Source organism: Carettochelys insculpta, chromosome 3 (assembly GCF_033958435.1).
Source record: "Carettochelys insculpta isolate YL-2023 chromosome 3, ASM3395843v1, whole genome shotgun sequence".
In the NCBI taxonomy this organism is placed as follows: domain Eukaryota; kingdom Metazoa; phylum Chordata; order Testudines; family Carettochelyidae; genus Carettochelys; species Carettochelys insculpta.
The window spans coordinates 197,542,082-197,563,686 of NC_134139.1; the positions used below are offsets into that span (position 1 = coordinate 197,542,082).

General features: G+C 39.5%; 1 protein-coding gene across 6 annotated transcripts in view; it reads left to right on the forward strand.

Moving 5' to 3' along the window:
- Positions 1–21,605, forward strand: part of SUPT3H (SPT3 homolog, SAGA and STAGA complex component) — a 485,878-nt gene that overhangs the window by 246,011 nt on the left and 218,262 nt on the right. For all 6 annotated transcript variants that reach the window (XM_074991369.1, XM_074991373.1, XM_074991371.1 and 3 more), the window contains one exon: positions 4,959–5,043. In XM_074991369.1, the coding sequence (XP_074847470.1) occupies positions 4,959–5,043 (85 nt within the window). The remainder of the gene's footprint in view (positions 1–4,958; positions 5,044–21,605) is intronic.

The following is a 21,605-nucleotide window of genomic DNA, read 5'->3' on the forward strand; positions in this document are numbered from 1 at the left end:
GTGCCTCTTCTTACCAAGCATTATGCTATTACAATTGGATCTTGACAAGACAGGAAGGCAATATCACAGTCATTTACTAAATAGACTCCAAGCCTCACTTCCATCAGTTACTCCTTGTGAGTGACCTGAGTTTAATTCATGTTTCCCCCCACTTGAAGAATAAAGTATGCTTTCTGTACTTCATGTATTATTCTCTGTGATGTGGGTGCAGGCCTTATTCTATGATCCCATCCTTTGTCTCCTCTGCATTGGTACAGCCTTGGATTCTAGTGTGAAGGAACAGAGCACTGTTGTTTTTCAGCTCTGAGGGACTAGAAGGCAAAATGGTGGGAGAAACATCCTGATGGGTACTACTGAGCAAAGGTTTCTGATTTTAGTGCACTGGGCACATGCATACCCGCGTAGTATACATATCTCTACCCAGATTTTAAGAACGATAATTATTTTATGAACCATTTCTTTCCTAGTGTTGAAGCTGTATGGCCTGGCTTACCTACACCTCATCCCTTCTGTACCAAAGGAGTTTCTCATCCTTCATGTCTTGGGTTGAAACTCTAAATGTTTGATATCTGTATTACCAAAAGTACTTCTGTAGTTTCCCATGGATTTTTTTCCCCATTTCTCTGTGAAAGTCAGATGCCTGCAGTCCACTCCCAAAGCAGACAGAAAATAAATAAAAAGCAGAGAGGTTTGGGGGCTTCTGAATGACATTTGTCCACAGACCAGTGGAGCACATCAGAAAACATTCTTTATCCATCTCTATAGGTGCCCAGGCCTTCCCTCCCCAAGCTATGACTTTTATCTCCCCATGGCATGGACTAACATAACCTCTTACTAAGAATGTTCTGTTAGCATTATTTCATGGATTCTGTCGGTGAGTGAGTAGGACATTGTCACCTTTTCATAAGGCATCATGGCATGGATAGTTATAGAATGTCAATGGAATCAAAGTTCAAAGTAAATAAACAACTGCTTCAGTTTTTCCCACACCACAATTATTTTGACCCTCCAGTTAACAACTGTTGAACTGATAAGCTTGTTGCACCCAAACGTACAGTTTTTAAGCTGTTTGTAATGAGGTTATCCAAGAAGGCTTTGTTGTTGTGTGTGTGTGTGGGTGCGGGGGATCGGCGGTGCTACGGCCTGTAGTGTTTTTTTCAGTTGGGAACCAAATCAATGAGGTTTTTGTTTGTTTTTGGCTCTTACTTTTGTGGCCTCTGACTGATTTTTCTGTGGGTGCATGGCCCCTGTCCCCAAAAGGGTTCTCCACTCATGGATGTAGCATGCATAGTGATTAGGTGTGTAGTAAATTAATTTATTTAATAAATCTTTTCCTTGATCACGTGGCTTACTTCCTTTTGATGCACTGACACTCTCCCTCTGTGTGTGTGTGTGTATTAAAATTTATTCTTTCTTTGGAATTCACTTACAGGTTCTTGCTGTATTTTTGTACAAGTTTTGGTATGGTGCAAGGAGAAACTGGTTTATTCTTTTTACCCAGAAGAGTGTTTTTTTAAAGTGCTGTCTACTGCACCATTTGAAAAAAAAATAGCCCATAGGAAATGAAACACAAAGTAATATTAAACCAAGGCTGATTCCAACCCCAGAAGCAGCAACAATGAATTATTTTTGTTCTGTCCCCAGCCTACCAAATAGCCCTTAGTTTGGTGAACCCTCCCCTTCCCCCAGTCCAGGTTTTAGTTTACCACTTGTCAAATGCAGCAGCATATGTGGAGTAAGGAATCAAAGCCTTAACCTCTCACTGTTCATGTATTCATCAGTTTTGTGTCAAAAGCATATCCCAGGAAATGTGTAGGGGCTGTGATGGTCCTGTTTGACATAGGAAAAATTATTATTAATCAAGCAGAATCTAGAGGAGGGTGAAGGAGGGAAGTTAAAATATCATTAGCAATTATTCAGGTTTCATTTTTTTTCCCTTTGCTTGGAAATCCACTGTTCACTGCAGAGTAAGAGGAAGCGGCTGTGGGTGCATATGGTGGTTTTTATTTCTTTTTGCAGAAATCACCAGGCCAATATCTAGCTTTCTCTGTGTGTGGGAAAGAAATTGGCAGCAGTAACGTGAGAAAACAACAGTAGAGAAACTGAGATACAAATAACTTCCAAAGATGAAAAGAAAAAGAGTGAGAGTCTGTATGTACAGTGGTGAATCTTCTTTTATAGAGCTCTAATTAATGGTCAGATAGGGAATTCCAGCAATCAAAACTGATGTATCGGTTTCCAAATCTGAATGGAGCGAAAGAAGTTTTGAGGTAAAATTCACCTGTTAGATCTGTGTATTAGATCTTGTCTGCTATTTCTTCACTCCTTTTGCATGTGCAGAGCTATTAGTTACATCAGTGTGAGAGCTGTGTATAACACACTATCTCAGCGGAGGGCCAGTGCCCTAATCAGAGACCAGAAATTTGCCCTCAGTTATTTTTTTAAAAGAAAAATTGTTATTTTATTAATATCCTTATATAACATTCATAGTTTAATATTAATATTAAATTAATGGTCTGTTGCATCCAAATTGTTAATATGTTAGTACCCAGCCATTTATTTGCTCTGGTCCAAATTTGGTGTTACGTGTTTTAAAGTCTTAGCAACAAAGGCAGATAGTTTTAAATGTAAAAAGATCAGTACATAATAATTATCAGTGTTTCCAGTTCAAGACTGCACTGAATCCTTTTAGTTTAGGTACACCAGAGTCCAGTGAGAGCATATGTAAATGATTTCGGTATTTGCAAAAAACTTATGCTTTCACTGCCTACCACATTTAATAATTTTATTAAAACATTAATAACATTATTAATAAATTAATTAATCCTAATTTAGATTTGTGGATTTTTTTTACTGTATGTCATCAGAGCAATATGAAGATGAGCGATCTGTTTTTATACACAGCGTCCACGCACTAGCTAAGTATTTGCATTATTAAAATATGTTTGCTACTATAGGTTACACCTCTCTAATCTGGCACCCTTGGAACCTGACCAGTACTGAATGAGAAAATTTGACAGACTACAGTAGGTTCATATTGTCTAGCAGCATTACCAACACTTTCACTGTTTACTGGGCTCTTAGAAGATATTTAGGGGGAAATTACAGTTAAATAACAGCACAGAACACCAAGAACAGGAACTGGTGGCTGTAAACAAGCTTTACGGGACTGCAAGAAACTTGGCCACACCCATGATAAATGGTCATCTGGCTAACTGAAATCAAGCTGGATTAAGCAGGCTCAACCTGTACCATAATTTGATTGTTGTGCTATGCTCCAAAACATCACAGAAATTATTATTTGACATTTTACAGCTATTTATTCAGACATTTATAAATCAAACAGGTGGAGTTCTGATACTAGAGGAACTGTGTGAACACATATGCTACATCGCCTCAATGAGGAAGGGATGTGATTGCCTTGCTTTGTACGCATACTCTCACTTGCTCATGTAGAGCTAGTCTGAGGATGCAATGAGGACATCAGTGTAGCTGTGTTAAGAGAGGTGGAAGCAACACAGGTATGGTTTGGCCATGCTGGGTATGTTCCTTCCTCAAACCAGTAAACAGGCACAGAGCACAGGATTACACATGCTAATGTATAGAATGTTGCCCCTAACTGGTGCGGTAGCACTGTAACATGAGTGTTGTGAGCAATTCACTTTCTTTACCAAGAAGTTCTGTTGACTCAGTTATCTACCAGCTATACTGCCACAGGCTGATAACAAATATCACTGTGTTATAAAGTTTTCTCTTTGATTTTGCCATCAGGCCACCTGATCTTTTCTTGTTTTTCCTTGTGTCCCTTTTTCTTTTCAAACCAACCACAACAACTGCATGTGTAATCATTCTTTTTCCTGTTAAATACTGTGCATGTTGAGATAGGTTTACTTACAGTTCATTGAAAGACTGAATTATAAAGACAATAAAATATAATTCACTTCAAAAAGCATGTGTAATAATTTCTGAAAAAAATCTTCTGTTTTAATTAATAACACGTCTGAAAGCATGCATTTAGGTTTGGGAAAAGAAAATGCTAACTTAAACATTTAGGCTGCTGCTACCCTGCGTTCCACTTTCGGAAGTGGAATGCAAATGAGCAAGATCAAAAATACAAATGAAGCATGGATTTACATATCTCATGCCTCATTTGCATATTCTCACACTGTCACACTTCCAGAAAAGGCTTTTTCTGAAAGCAAGAACAGACATGTAGGCAGGGTTCCAACCCTGTTCTGGAAAGAACCCTTCTTCCTGTTGTGTTTCAGGAAGGGTGCTTTTGACAATGGGGTTTGTTTTCGAAGGAACCCCATCAACATGGCTGTTTTTGCTTCCAGAAAAGCCTCTTCAGTAGCATGATCATGTGAGAATATGCAAATGAGGTGCAAGATAAGTAAATTTATGCTTCATTTGCATTTTTATCTCATTTGCATTCCGCTTCTGAAAGCAGAATGCAGTGTAACCAAGGCCTTAATGCAAATATGCTGAGTAAAAACTGTAAAAAGCTGCTTGTCAATTTCTAAAAAGAAGTGATATCCTTGCTCTTAAATATATTCTATGAGGTGCCTCAAGGTGATTCATAGAAATTAAAGGTGCTTCAGACCTAGTAAATCAATCCACTTTTTAACATAGGATTGACCTGTACAGTGTATTAATTACAATGTGGGATACCCTAGCTTTGTCCATTGTAGATGGACTTTCACATCTTCTCTTGAGTGTCCGTTCCACACTCTAACATATCTCCTTGTGTTAGGGTTTGCTTTTGTGATACTCATCCTCATGGTTCTTTCTTAATGAAGCCCACTTTTTTTTTTAATACCTCCTTGTACCACTCTGACAATTAATTTTCAGTTCATAGATGTTTAAATACAGATGATTTTTTGTCGTCTTGGTTTCATATCAAGTTTTGTTTTTCTTCTTCCAGTTTAGTAACCTGATGTGAAACATTTGTCTTTCAGGTTTTCCTTAGGGGACGCTCGCAGGCCTCTTCATGAATCAGCAGTATTAGTGGAAGATATTGTCCACACACAACTGGTTAATTTGGTAAGAATCTCTTTAGAGTACAGGTTGAACCTCTGTAGTCTGGAACACACTCATCTGGCAACATCTGTAATCCAGCATGATTTTAATTTAGCTGGACAACCATTCATCGTGCATGGCCAAGTTTCCCATGGTTGCATAATGTCTGACAGCCACCAGTCCTGGCTCTCAGTGTTCTTTGCTGTTATCGAGCTGTTGTTTATCCCTAAATGTCTTTTAAGAGCCCAGTAAATTGTGAAAGTGTTGGTAATGCTAGGTAATATTGACCTCCCATGGTCTAGCAAACCCTCTTGTACGGTGGTGGTCAGGTCCTGATAGTGCCAGATTAGAGTGGTTCAACGTATACAATGTGTTCGTTGTGTATGCAACCCAACGTTTTCTGTAGGAATGTTGAAAATGTTATCTCTCTCATTATTAAGGCTGTATGTGATCACTTGGTGACTGTATATAGAGAAGTGGAAGGCTACCTTTAGAATCTGTGACCAACAGCCATTGTCCTAGAAAAATCACCGCTAAGAATAATAAAGGCACTATCTTTGCCCATGTGTCCCATGTTAAACTTACAGATATAAAGGATATCAGATCCAAGTGAGCAGCCCTTTCAGCCACCCACTAGAACAACTGTGTGGGGAATCCAAGCATCTGTGCTCTGGGTCCCCTGGGGTGCTTTAAGCTGCTGGACTTGTATAGCATCCAACCACTGCTCCAGTCTTGGGTCCCTCAGCACACTAGTGGGATACAGCCCTTCTCTTGGGCACACCCCTCCCAGTGTTGGAACCTGATATCCACTGTCCTAGCCCTCTGTGCACAGTACACACACTTTCCCAACACACGCTCCAACCCAATAGTATGAAACTTGTTTGTTCAGTTAACTCTTTCATGAGCCTGTAACAGTGGTGATGTATATGTTCAAATACACTGTGTAAAGTGTTTAACACATTATTGCTTTTGTATCATTAATCATTTAAAGACCAGGACAGTATAGATCATACAAAATAATATATACTATATGCATGTCCTTGCCTCATTTTCATCACCACACCAGGGCATGTTTTGGAAGGGGTCTGAGTCTCTAGGGTTCTCAGAGCCCTTGAGGCCATCTGAGCTTAGGAAAATGTATAGGGCCCCCTTCCTCATACGGGTGCTTATTAGTTGCCCTTTCCTTCTGTGCCCCTTATCCATGTTTGAGACTGTGCTTGCTCCTTCCCCACACCACTTCTTCCTGTCTGGTTCTCCTCTTCCTGTGTGGTTCACTATTTAATCCTACCTGATTTCCTTTCTGCTGTCTTTGAAGTAACTTTCGACTGTTCCTGCCTTTCCTCTTGCCTGCAGCTAAAGTGGATTTGCAAGGCTCGAGCTGCTTTATAGCATAACCTTTTGACAAGTTAAACTACCTTCCTTAACCTTTAGTTCCCACTGTATTTGTCTGGGTTGTATAAGTTACAGGACTTGTCAGCAATGGTAGATCTGCATACATACAGGCATTTACAAGACAACACTTTGTCATAATACAACTTTATAAGTCTTAAAATTTGCACAGACACAGCCCTAGTGCATCTCACATGGCAGGCATATGGTTTGTTTCTGGTTCTGTGGTGCTATGTAATTATATGCATGTAATTCTAGTCCCAGCTAAACTGGGGGTAAAGCTGGCTGAACTTTTTCAAACATTTTCACTTGAAAAGTAGTGTATAAAAACATAAAATTGGCGATACTGAGTCAAACCAAAGGTCCATGTAGCCTAGTACCCTGTCATCCAACTATGGCTAATGCCAGATGCTTCAGAGGGAGTCACCAGAACAGGTAAACATCAAGTGATTCCTCTCCTGTCAGTCCTTTCCTTTTGAAAACGAAAAGTTTTCTCAAAGTATTGATATTTTTATTTTTGTGTGTTGTTTTAAAACAACAGTTGTCAAAGACATTAACAAATGGTTATTGATACATTTTGTTTACAGACTACTTAATGAAAATTTGGCATTTTCAGTTAAAACAAAAACTGACTGTATTAGAGATTGTGACCTAAGTGTTATATAAAAAACAAAATAGCACTTATTTCAACCCTGTGAATTTCAAGTACCTTGGAAAATTCGTGGTTTTTTTTTTTGTTAGTTTAAAATAAAATCAGCCATCCCTACTGAGGAATTTTTATTGAGACATTATTGTCTCAGACCAGAAAGAGAACCTATTGCACCCTGAATTTTGATATTCAGTATTATTGTTACTCCATAAGACTGTCCAGATGATAATTTTAAAATGCTATTTTGTTTACATTCATAAAATCTTTCAGGTATATTATTTTACCAGGTGTCCCCAATAATTGTGTAAGCATAGTAGAGCATATTTTCGTCTTGTGAACATGCAAACAATAGTAAACCTCACTATAAAGTAATAATTTACACTTCTTTATAGTTCATTTTAGGAAAAGTTCAGTAGCGGAGGCACTGAGATTTGGTCTAAGCCACACACAAGGGATAAACTGAATTTTCCAATTCCAATGTTAGATCTATTGAGAAAAATCAGTTTTCTTCCTGAGATAACAACCATGTACCTAGCTATAAGACTTATTTTTTTACCATGTCCTCTTTAATCATGATTGAATATAGCCACAGCTTCACTCTTTCCGTAGCTGCAGTGGAATAAGGATTATTTAATTATACCATTAATGTTTAGCTCAACTTCAGGGAAACATTTGTGTTTGACAAAAATGTAACCTGTGGCCTTCCAGCCTTTTCTTTTTTAAGGGGATACTTAGTTGATGTCCATGACCCTAGATTAACCCCGAATGCTGTGTTAGGAGCATGTATGATTTCCTGTCAGGAGGAAGAATGGGAAAAGACCAGCAGACAAACTGCTTTTCTAACCTCTCACCTTTTGGCCCAGGACGGCACTTTATTTCAGGGGAAGTGAAAGTATCTTTAATAGCTGATTGCTTTGCCCTCTGACACCTACAGGACGGAACTCCTAAATCATGGCCTTTTTATATGACATGGTGAGCTTCTGGAAATAATTTTTGCACATTCATTATCCCATAACATTTCAAATGCTTATGGAGCTGTTATAAAATATTCATATTCTCTTCTCACTTTTAGATAACTATAGCTGTATGAATAGTGACAGAGAAATAGCTGTGTTAGTCTGTATTCTATCAAAACAAAAAAGAAGTCATGTAGCACTTCAAAGATTAACAAAGTCATTTATTAGGTGATGAGCTTTTGTGGGACAGACCCACCTCTTCAGATCACAGCCATACCAGAACAGACTCAATATATAAAGCACAGAGGTCCAAAAATTGTTCAAGGTTGGCAAATCAGAAGAGCAGAAGGATGGGTGGTGGGGAGGGTGAAGGCGGGGGAAGTTGATAATTAGATAAAACATAGAAGTATATGAAAGAATCCTTATAATGGGTCAAGTACTTGCTGTTTCTGTTCAGAGCAAGTGTTAATGTGTCAAATTTGAGTATTAAAGCCCTACGCTAACTTTGTAATAAATGCTTGTTACATGATTGAGTTTATTACACAGTACCTATGTTTTAATCATGTTCTTCAACATGCTGCTCTTGGGCTACCAACCTTCTACTCACAAAAAAACAAACACTCTTGCCCAGTCCCGTTGCTCCTCTGGGGCTCTGCCCAGGCCCCATCCCTGCCCCCACTTACTCTATTCCCCCTTCCTGCCGTCCTCTCACTCTCCACACCCTCCTTCATTCCTTTTCACCAAGCTGGATCAGGGGGCTGGGATGAGGCTGAGGATGTGGGTTCTGGAGCGGGGAAGAGGATGAGGGGTTCAGAGTGCAGGAGGGGGTGAGGCAGTGGATTGTGAGGGCTCCAGCTGGTTGTGTGGGGTCTAGGCTGGGAGGACGCTGCAGATTGGGACTGAAGGGCCAGGAGGGGGATCAGGGCTGGGGGTTGGGGTGCAGGAGGGAGTAAGGTGTGCAGCCTGTGGGGATGAGGGGTTTAGGGAGTTCCAGGCTGAGGCTGTGGGTTGGAATGCAGGAGGGGGGTGAGGGCTCTGGGTGGGGGTGCAGGCTCGGTGGTGGTACTGAGGTGTGGGTTTTGAGTTGCAGGAGGGCGCTCCACACTGAGAGCAAAGGGTTCAGAGAGAACGACACTGAGGCAGAATGTTTGGGCCCAGAAGTGGATAAGGGGTGGTGGCTCTCGGCAGCACTTACCTGAAGCAGCTCCCAGAAGCGATGGCACAAATCCCCCTCTCTCTCCTATGTGGAGGCTCAGCCAGGTGGCTCTGGACACTGCCCCATTTGCAGGTACTGTCCCTGCCATTTCTGTTGGCCATGATTCCAGGCTTCCTAGGAGCCAAGTGGCATGGGGGTACCAGAGAGCCTGTCAGCCCCACTGTGTGGCACTCCTAGCCAGACTGTCAATGGCTTAATCACAGTGCTGCCTGAAGTGGTGAGGATCCCCTTTTGGCCAGGTGTTCGGGTCAAAAAACAGACACTTGATCACCCTAAGTGTGCTACATAAACCCCATTAGGTCATTGATATAACTTGTGATGTTTGTCTACTGTCACATTTAGGAGACTGTGCATATGTGACTCAAGGTCTGCGTATTGTTGCTTGCATTTTTCTTGGATGACATTTGTAGGAAGGGCAAATACTTGATGATTAAATCCAGATATGGGCTTCTGAATTCCAAAGTGAGTTACCATCTTGGTAAGCACTAAAGGGTGCACTTTTAATATATGTAAAGTTTATAGTTCCTATTTTTAAAATTTATCAGAAACCTATTAAACAAGGGGCCAGTCTGGACAGATTTATATGGTAGCTATTTTGAAGTCTAGCTGCCCTGGGAGATGACAGCAGAAGACAAATCCTTGGAAAGCACACTACTATGAGATTAATGCATTGTGATTGCTACCAGAATCTTTTCCTGTAATGAATAATGCGCTGTAAATATAAATGGCCAGGTTTTTACTACTATTATATAATTCTAGCAGGTGCTAAGCTGTACTAGGCACACAAATATCAGCTCAATATGACAGTACTCGCAAATGGCATAAGTTACCATAATAATACTAGGAAATTAATCATGCTAATAATGTTTAAATGTACTTATTTGTACTTATTTTTAAATTATAATTCATTTTGGGATATGTGCAGAACACTCAGTAGAGAGCAAAAACAATAAGCATGAATAGAATGAAAAGAGACACATGGAATTTTGCCTAGGCATAGTCTCGATATATCAAAATAATTATGTTTAAAAAACATATTTTAAAGTTCAAAAAATTAATGACATTTCCTCTCCCGCAGAGCACAACAGCAAAGTTTTTATTCCAAAATAGAATTAATTGGAGGTCTGGGGTACATTTGCAGAGAAGAATCTTGATGAATGAAAGTTTTTGTTTATACGTTTAAAAGCTTATTTGCATTTATTTAGTCTTTATTTGATAATAATTCTTAAATTTTATTTACATACTTAGATGCTTCGTTTAAGACTCTGTTGTACTGGGTGTTGTGTGCGCCCCAATCCAAAGAACTTGAAATCTAAGCTAAAGGAAATTGGTTGCTCCTGGAAAGTTTACTGTGAAAAGACCCAGCAGATATTTTCACTAGTAGCTGCTGAACTTCTAAAAGGGAGGTAAAATATCCTACAAAAAACAAGAGGAGAGTTAATGATGTAGAGAGATTATTAGTGATGATATTTTGCAAAGTGTCTCTCAAACATTAAGTATGTAATATATTGTCACAAAATTATCATTAAGTTCTTATTCCTGCTTTATAGATCCAGTAAAGGTTTTAACTTTTCCACAGTCATGAAAGGCTTCCATCAGCACAGACTCTCTAACTGGAGGGTTCCTAACTCTCCGTCCCATTTTCAGAACATTATGTTACACCTTTTTTGTCTGGATGTGGTGTTATCCTTGCCTTGTGGGCATGACTGCCGGCTACAGTGCAGTTATGTGACTGTATAAATGGCAGCATAATTCCCTCTATTTGCTTTGCAGCAGATGTACAGACATGCTCCGGGATATGTCTTCATATTAAAAAAAAAAGTTTCTAGCCCTGATACTTGCAAAAATAACGTTCATAGTCTGCATCCCATTACACTGGTGCAGTTCCATCTGGTTGACTATGCAGAGAGCCTGAAACAATAACTCTGAAGCTAGTGTGAACTGGTTTATTTGTTTCTCTAGGATGTTACCAAAATTTAATGATACATATTACCTATTCTTGAAAGTTACTCCATATGGATGAATCTCAGAGTCCGTGTGGAATAACTTGCACGATCAGGACTTCAGCCATTAGCACTGATGTTAGTTCTCCTATGATAATTTTAGCAGAAACCTGAAAGTAATGTGCATAATTCACTGTTGTTGGATATAGCATACAGATTCCGGAGCAGGTGCAGTGAGATGGCTTGTTGTTGATACTGTTTGCAGCAGTAGGAAAGGAGGAATTCAAATCTCATGCCTCAAAATTTAAAGCTATCCCAGCCCAAAAGGGAGAAGGAAAAAGGAGGTGTATTCCTTGCCAAGCAGAAGAAAAACTCATCAATCTCTTGAATGCCAGTAACAAAAAACTGTCTCGCTGGGCTCCCTCCTGGGGTCCAAATGCCCCAGTTGTCTCAAAATGTCAAAGTTCTTTTTTCCCCCTCTGAGAACATCTGTAGTATGGTTAGATGTTACAGTACCAAAAATCTGCAATAAATGGAAAATTTGGAAGCAGAGAGAAACAAATTAAATTTAATACCTGTATTTAATTAACCCAGTGTGTTAAATCTGTGCTTTATGGGCTTAGAGAGCAGCAAATAGGAAAGCGCATAGCGGGTGGAGCTGAAAGAGAATGCCAAAGATCCTGGTTGCTCATCATGTATACTTTAGATTGGGATGTGCGAAGTGGGGGAGACTGGTCCCCCTTGGGGGAGGCATGAAATCTCATAAGGGGGGCATAGTGCAATTGGCTGATGGGCTCAGGCTCATTCATCTCATTAAAAATGTTGAAATATGTTACTGTTTTTAGGTGTGTGTGTTCATGTTTACATACCATTTGATTCAAGTTTTTACATTCTACAAACTTACATTTTTAAACATGCCGAAAAGTTGTGGCTTGTTTCCATGAAATTCCCATGGGTTTGAATTACATGGGACAAGTTGGGGTGGGGGCCTGCTAACTGCAGGGAGGAAAAGTGGGGCCCAGTGTAAAAAGCTTGCTCACCCCTGCTCTAGATGAGTAGTACATGGGTCATTGTTTTTGAGCTTTCATTTGTTTACAGCTTGTTGCAAATAATTATAGTAGTAAATGTAATTCTTATTGATGCATCAGTTACAGCATTAGATTCTGGGAAACAAAGCAGGAAATGCTGGGTAAAGTTCATATAAACAACTAGAAGCAGTTAAAATGTGGAACAAGAACAGGCGACCTGAAAGCACTGTGCTATATATACTAAGTGTTGTCCACAATCTTGTTCTGTCTGAATGACATGCTTCTGTCAGTTAATTCATTAATTTCTGTGCAATGTGTGGCAGTTCTCTGTGTTTAAGGGCTATATTCTATCTTCAGTTATGCAGGAAAAATATATTGATGAAAACATGTCTTCATTGATATAAAAATATTTGATGTTGTGAGCAGAAGCAAATTTTTGAAGAAAGGTTTGCTGCCTCACCAAATTCATTATCATACACCAATTCCATAAAAATATGACTGGTCGCATACTCTGACAGTGGCTTCTCTAAACCAGTCCCTGTGTTTAATGGGGTAAAACAGTGTCACATTCTGGTACCCATCCTCTTTGGCCTCTACTTTGCAGCTGTTCTGAATTACATACTGAGGGCTTTCAGAAAGATATCTAAATAAGGTACAGAATAGATGGAAAACTGTTCAGTTTCCAAAGGCTTACAGCAAAGACTGAAGCTCTTAAGTGACTTCTACATGAAGCTCTTTGGGTGAGGTTCCACAGGATATGCAAGACGCTAACATTGTAATGTTGTATAAGAACAATGGAGACAGAAGCGACTGCAACAACTACCGTGGAATCTCCTTCCTAAGTGTCACTGGTAAACTGTTCGCTCGCATCATCCTTGGCAGACTCCAGAAGATTGCTGAGAGGGTGTACCCCGAATCGCAGTGCGGATTCTGCGCAGAGAGGTCTACCGTTGACATGGTCTTCTCTCTAAGGCAGCTGCAGGAGAAGTGCAGGGAGCAGAGAAAGCCACTCTACATAGCCTTCATCGACCTGACCAAGGCCTTTGACTTGGTCAGCAGGGATGGTCTGTTCAAACTGCTCCACAAGATAGGCTGTCCTCCACGGTTACTCAAGATGATCCAGTCGTTCCACGAAGACATGAGAGGAACCATCCAATATGACGGCGCTTTATCGGATGCTTTCAGAATCAGGAGCGACGTTAAACAAGGATGCGTGCTTGCTCCGACATTGTTCAGGATCTTTTTTGCACTCCTCCTGAAGCATGCCTTTGGATCTTCAACAGAGGGCATCTTGCTGCACACAAGATCTGATGGGAAACTCTTTAATCTTGCAAGGCTGAAAGCTGAATCTAAGGTGCAGGAAGTCCTCATCAGAGACATGCTGTTCGCAGACGATGCTGCTGTAGTGTCTCACACAGAAGACCAGCTTCAAAAACTGCTGGATCAGTTCTCCAAAGCGTACAAGGACGTTGGGCATACCATCAGCCTAAAGAAGACAAACATACTCGGTCAAGATGTTGCTGAATCTCCATCAATCAGCATTGACAACTATACGTTAGAGGTCGTCCACGAGTTCGTTTACCTAGGGTCCGCCATCACTGACACCCTGTCGTTGGACACTGAGCTAAATAGGAGGATTGGAAAAGCGGCCACAACTCTGTTCAGACTCAGCAAGAGAGTGTGGAATAACAACAAGCTGTACACTCGCACCAAAATGCAAGTCTACAGAGCCTGCATCCTCAGCATCCTCCTTTATGGCAGCGAGACTTGGACCCTGTATGCCCGCCAGGAAAAGAGGCTGAACGTCTTCCACTTGCGCTGCCTCAGGCGCATCCTTGGAATATCATGGAAGGACAGAGTGACCAACACCGCCATCCACGAGCAAGCTGGAATCCCAACCGTGCACACCCTCCTCAGGCAGCGTCGACTCTGCTGGCTTGGTCACATCCACAGGATGAATGATGGAAGGATTCCAAAAGACATCCTGTATGGTGAGCTAGCCTCTGGCAAAAGACTTCCCGGACGCCCCCAGTTGCACTACAAAGATGTCTGCAAGAGAGACCTCAGAGAGGTAGACATCGAGCTGGAAAACTGGGAAGAACTAGCAGACGACCGCAGCAGATGGAGGCAGGGGTTACACAAGGGCCTTCAGAAGGGCGAGATGAAGATCAGACAGCTAGCAGAGGAGAAGCGAGCACACAGAAAGCATGCTAAGGACTTGCCAGACACCCACCACATCTGCAAGAAATGCAGCAAGGACTGTCACTCTCGTATGGGTCTTCATAGTCACCGTAGATGCTGTAAATGAAGTCCTCAGTTGAAACTATAAAGGGCGCGATCCATAGTCTATGCAGACTGAAGGATGCCTACTACTCTTTTGAATACATTTGCGCTCAATTCAATCATGGTAAAAGTGACCTACAACTTATGTTAGGCAGGTTCTGAGAGGCAACTAAACAGTTAAGATTCACCATCAGCCTGCTGAAAAAATTAAGTTCACTTCCAATCAACCCTATCAACCATTACCACTGAGAGAAACATCACCATTGGTAATACGAAACTATGCACAGTCAGTCACTTTACATACAGCACTATCTCAAGTAATATTTCCTTGGCTCAAGAAGTATCCAAATAGAAAAGACAAGCCAGGATTTCAGAAGATTGGTGTAGGATATACAAGCATCATGCCATTATATTGTCAAAATACCTTTTGTCAGCACAGTAATAATTAGCATTCCTTTTACATAGATGTGAAATATTGACAGTTTACCAGCAAGACATCAATCACCCTTGAAAAATTTCACAGATGCTGTCTTTATTCTGTTCTAAAGGTTTACCGGCTAAGCAAAGTGTCAAACATTATAATCCTTGGAAAACCAAAAACAGCATCAAGGAAATGATTATCAAAGTTCATCTTAAATGGACATACCATGTAATCTGAATGGATGATGATAGACTTCCAAAGAAGTCTTGTGGTGAGTTGAAACCCAAAGTGCAGGAAGGGCAGTCAGCATAAATGCTCCATAGATACCCTTTTCAGAATCTCAACTCATGGCATAAATATTGATAACTTTGAAGATATAGCCATGCACAAACCTGAATGGAAAGCAACTATTAATAAGAGCTGTGAACATAATGAGAAAGAAAGATGCAAAAATCTGAGTGCATATCTGATTACATCATGCCAAATTTTCAGTAGGCTCTAACACATTTCTGCATAAGATATGTTTTTGACTTGCTCCTTGCAAATCAGACCATACAGTCACAAGAGAACACAACATGCTGTTCCATTATTGTGTGATGCAATAACTGATATAACTAATATAACTGATGCAATATTGGCATCAATTTCAGCGGCACTCAACTTCAATTTAGAACCACTGATGGCCTAGCTAGCTCAGACTTACAGTACTACATAACTAAAGCTATAGTAACAGAGAGAAAGCTGTGCTAGTCTTATCAAAACAAAAAAATGGTCTAGTAGCACTTTAAAGACTAACAAAATAATTTATTATGTGATGAGCTTTCGTGGGACAGAGCCACTTCTTCAGATCATACCCATACCAGAACAGACTCAATACCTAAAGCACAGAGAACCAAAAATAGTAATCAAGGTTGACAAATCAGAAAAATATTATCAAGGTGAGCAAATCCGGTCGTAGAGGGGCAGAATGTGGGTAGGGAGTCAAGAATTAGATTAAGCCGAGTATGCAAGAGAGCCCCTATAATGACCTAAAAAATTCCCATCCCGGTTACTTCATGTTAATGTGTCAAATTTGCGTATAAAAGAGAGTTCTGGTTTGAACCAGGATGGGAATTTTTTAGGTCATTACAGGGGCTCTTTTGCATAATTGGCTTAATCTAATTCTTGACTCCCCACCTACTTCTGCCCTTCTACTCTAACTAAACTAGTGTGTGCATTGAGCTGGGGAAATTAAACTAAAGACTGTGACCCTTCGTCCTTCAACTCACATAGATTCTGTGGCACCTTCATTTGATACAGATTGCTTGCACAGTTGCGCCCTTCAAGCCTTTGAGAGAAATCATTTCTTGGTTTTTTTTTGAGCTACGTTTCCATTTTTGTATCCCTGTATACAGAAAAGGGTTTGGCTGAGTGGAGTGGAATTAACTATAAGAAGTTTTAGGGAGCTTGGATTTGAGAGAAAAGATTGGACAGTTGGATCAAAATTGTTTTCCCTTGCTCTCATCCCTTGCTTCATTCTGAAATGAGAGAGAGAGATCTATAACAGCTTTCCCTAAATGCTCACATTTTTGCTCTAGAGGTGTGTGAACCTGGAATTATTGGTTTATTTTCTCCCCTTCAATTATATCAAGGACTCCTTTATGCTTTTTCACCAGTTCCCCCCATCCTCAGAATAGTGTCCAAGGTCAAGAGGGACAAGGCTATGGTAATCATGCTAGCCAAGACAATTTTGACTGTTGGACTCGGTGCAGATGTCTGTGACATCTCATGCGTCTTCCAACCTCTAAGGGCATACTATCTCACAACTACGGTAAGATCATGCACCCAAGCCTGTGGTCATTGAAACAGATGGCTTGGACAGTTGCAGGTTGATCACCCTTCATTGAAATTTCTCCCTTCAGGTCCAACAAATTCATATGCAATGGAGAAAGTCCTTTACCTAGAAGGTTCACTTTTTATGGAAAAAAAATTCAGTGTAGGCAACCCTCAATAATCTAGATCCAGTTGGGTCACTAATATCAAATAGATGCTTAAAGGACTTATATTATAGAGTATAAACTGCTCTTGAAACTTGTGGGACTGATATTCTCAGGGACCACATAACAGTTACATTGGTGTGTCATGCTCTGCTACTGTCATTTGATTTTCTCATACTGGCAGTATTGAAAATGGTTAAGGGCGACCTTCATTTTCAGCTTTCAGTTAAAAACCAGCTCCCTTGTCATAGGACTTAGGTGTCATCTACCCTGGCCTCATGCAGTCTTTCTTTGTCAGAATGCTGTATTTGATGCTTTCCCATCAAGCCAGTCTGTCTGGTGACCATCACCTCAGCTCAGAGAGGCAATGAACTGAAGCTTTTCCATTTGAAGTACCTCATATACCCTTCCATAAGGACAAGGTAGTGCTAAGACTGCACCTCAAGTTTATCCACTGGATGGTCTCAAATTTTTACTTGAACCAATCGTTTATCTTTCCACCTATCTTCCTGAATCAGCACTTGATTCTGGAAGACAAGAAATTATGCATCCTGGGTGTATCCAGGGAGTTACTGTGTTAACTGAATAAGTCCATGACATTTGGCTGCTTCCCCAAAGTTGGACATTAATGGTGAAATTTGGGGGATGAAATTCTGCAGTTTGTGTTTTGCTGAAAGTAGATGGTCATAAATGATATCTTTGAAAGCATAATTATCCAAAAATTATTCACTGTCCAAAATAGCATAATTCATTTTTAATCATATTTTTTCTTTAGTGGATTAATAGTGAAAGGCCTTGTGGAATACAGGTTGATTGAAAGAGAAAATGTTAATGGAGAATGGGGTTGTTTCTTAATACACTCAGAAATATGAGATACGAGGGAATTTCAGCAAGTATAGAGCTATGTAATGACACTAGTAGGAGATATTTATTGATCTAATATAATGTGTTCAGTCCCAAAATATTTCCAGTGGAAATTACTGTTTTCGGAATCCTAAGCAGTTGCTGACTGGTCTGAGTGAAGTTATAAAAATGCAGTCCCTTCTCCTCTTCCTGGCTTGACTTCTGCATTTACTGAACATTTTAGAGCAGAATGAAAAGAAGGCACAAGGTCAGGAGAGGATAAAAAAAAAACAAAACAAAACTGTGTGTACATACGAAAGAGAGGCATGTAGCATTGCCAGTAGTGGAATGAGCATGAAAGTAGGAGAAAATAAGAGTTGATATTTAGGCAGGAGATGTGCTGTTTTATTGGTCCTTGACCATATATTAAATTTTTTCTGAAACAAAATTACACAATTTCCTCATTCTCAAATTGTATTCATCCTGTTACAATGTGTATAGTCTTCTGTGTCAACTAAACCAAAATAATGAACTAAACCTCACTGTGTTTTTAATGTAAACTGTGACCTTAATATGAAAAAGTTTTATGTTCTTAAAAAAGAGGGTATTTAAGTTTGAAAACAGTGCATTCATTTACATAAATTACTCAATCCCATAAACAATCAGTGGAAAACACTGTTGAGTCTTCATCACTAAGTTATTTGCAAATGTCATACATGCCACCACAATAATGGAAATAGTCCTTGTTTTATGAGACTGTTCTAAAACCGTAATAAAGTTTCCTGTGCAGAACATTAATTAGAGGGGTTATCAAAATAAGACAAACTAATATAATTTGTGATTGCGTAAAATAAAGGAAGTAGAGGTACCATAGGGACCTAATGAATCACAGGATGGAAACAATCTTATGGCTAACTAAACATTCAGACTTTGTACTAAGTCATAGAGTGTATATACAACTCAGCAAACTGGAACATACCGTGTGTTTACATGAACAGGAGAAAGGAGCTCACAAAAAACATCTGGGAAAAATCCTCAAGTATTCAGCCTGTTCATACTGTAGGCTAAATTAAACAGCATATATGCAATTCTAGCAGGCTTAAGACACACCTGCCTTGGAGAAAAACAAAGTAGAATATAATCCTATGGTACAAATATGTTCTGGAGTGCCAACAAAGTGCATGTTGTTTGTATTTCACTTGTGAGGGGGGGAGAGAGGACTGAGTCTAAAAAAGGAGTTAGGATTGTCTGATAATGAGTCACACATCTTTCCCTGTACTTTAATAAGATGTGGTCATCATTTGTTTTGTGTTCTTGCACTACTAGCGATAAAGCTGTTTATTTTTTCTTTATTTTAGGAAAGTGCAACTTGGTTAAAATAACTTGCTGTGGTCTCTCTGCCTTGGTGTTCCAACAAAGTTTTAGAGTATTTCCTGGCATTTATTTTGTTTCACAAATTTGAAAAATCAGTTTCAGTCAAAGGTTACAAGTAAGCAGAAATCGTATAAAAGTAGGATGTTTTTCCTAGACTGAAGAAAAGTATCCAGTTATGAGGACAAGACTGGACTTTCTATTATACCATTTATCTTAGATGAAGAACCAGAATAGCCTGAGCTCTCTCCTTGTCTTCTTGGAAGTCAGGTTTTATTACTTCATAACAGTTAAGGCCCAGTAGAGGGTGTACTGACACTTCAGATTTTTGCTGCTTAATTAGTACATGGACTTGTGAAACTAGGCTATCTGTAATTAAGAATTGATAGGTTTTCCCCTTTTTTGCATTGTAGCCTAGATTCATGAAGTACAAGGCTGGAAGGAATGATTAGGTCATCTAGTCTATCTCCTCTGCATAACAAGCCGTTCAGTTTCACCCATTTACCCCAGTAACTTGGGATTGGCCAAAGCATATCTGCCCGAAGAGTATCTAGTCTTAATGTGAAGACACTGCCACTTCTCTTGGCAGTTTAATTCAGTGGTTAATCATCCTACCCATTAAAAGTTTGTGCCTGTTTCTCATTTGAATTTGTCAGACTCCAGCTTCCAGCCATTGGTTCTGGTTATGCCTTTCTCTGTTAGTTTAAAGAACCCTCAAATACCCAGTGTTTTGGGTTTTTCCCCCCCCCCAATAGGCAGCGGTCTAAGTCACCTTTCTGTCTTGTTTTTGATAAGCCAAATGGACTGACTTCTTTTTTGCTTATGATTGTGATTTTATATTTAATTCCAAAGATCAAAATGCAGAACAGAGTCAGACCTATTATCAATCTCTGTGTAACCCTGCTAGAAACAGGCTCATTTGATGATGATTCCCCACTGACAACTACATTTTTAGATGTACCAGCATGACAGTTCCTTGTCCATTTGTTGTGTGCTTTACTAGTATCTTTTTTTAGTGCACAGGATGGACCTTCCCAAGGCAAGTCAGGGCTGCACAATGCGAGATACCTCTTCCACCTTCTCTCTGTCTAAAATCCTGGGGCTGACACAGCTACACCACCACTGCCTTATATTACATTATGTACATATGACTTTATATACATATGACTAAACTAAATCAACCTTTTTCATGTGGTTCTACTTTATAGTGTCCTTTTATTCAAAGCTAGTGTTATTAATGCATACATTCTAATTCAGCTCATTTTTTGCTGTAATTTAAAAATATTAATATAAAAACAATGTACTTTAATTGTATGTAACTTTGGCTGGACTTGGAAAGGGGATATATAGTTTAATGATCACTAAGTAGTAGTATCTGCAAAAGATGATCAAATCCCAACTTTCAGGAGCATAAGGCATAATTAGGCAGGTTCTGAATCAATTTCTTTCAATTTCTTTCCCTCTCACGGGTGAACTTTTCTCTTTTGAAATTAAGTTGACTAGTCATTCCCAGAGTCAAAATATCAGACTAAATAATCAGTGGAGGATACAATAGGCCAAATCCCCTATTCCTAACTGATTACTTTAAAACTGTGTGGAATTAAAAACCTTCCTTGAGCTCTGAACAATCACAGTCCATCTTGTGTATTCATGTAACATACAATTCCATTTAGTTATCATTTGTGTGAGAAATGTGTGTCCCAGCTTTTTTGGGATTGATATTGAAATACCATCTGATTAGTGTATCTGAGTTGGCAACTTCAGGTACAGTTTTCAAAATCACATAAGTGACTAGACACTTTGAAATTTGTACCTTTCTTGTCTGCTGAATTTTCTAGAATAATATGAACACATTGGCTGTCAGTGATGGATGGATGGTAACACACTGTCTTCCTTCTGGTTTTGTCCACACACCTAAGGTTTTGGAACTATTTTATCTTCTCCTCTGTAGTTATTGCTTTATTGTGTAATACAGAATCGCAACCTACAGTCATGGATGGCTTGAACTAATTTTATGGATACCCATGACTGAACAGGTTAATACATAATATTGCACAGTATTTAAATGTACTTACAAACCTTAAGATCATCTTTGTATGTTTTGTAGAAGGAACTCATTGTCATTTCTCACAACCACTTTAGCTGATTTCAAACAAACCTGATGGTTTTGGAGTAATTTTTTTTAGGAAGATTGGCTTGTTAACAGAATTATGCAGTTACAAGTAAATGTGGTCACAGCTGGTTCTGGTTTCTTAGCTAATCCACCTGATTGAAAACAACAGGTTTTTTAAAAATATATTTTTCTATTTCTTACACTGACACCTAGTGTTCACTGTTCTTGAATTTTCTAATACTGTACTTCGTTAATAAATAATTGACCAAATTAAGCTTATGCACCTCTGTCCTTTCCTCCCATCTCAAGAACCCTTCTTCATCTTCAGAATCCCCTGAATGTGTTCAGAAACACACTATACCATAGACTGCAAACTTTTATTTTAACAGACCTATTGG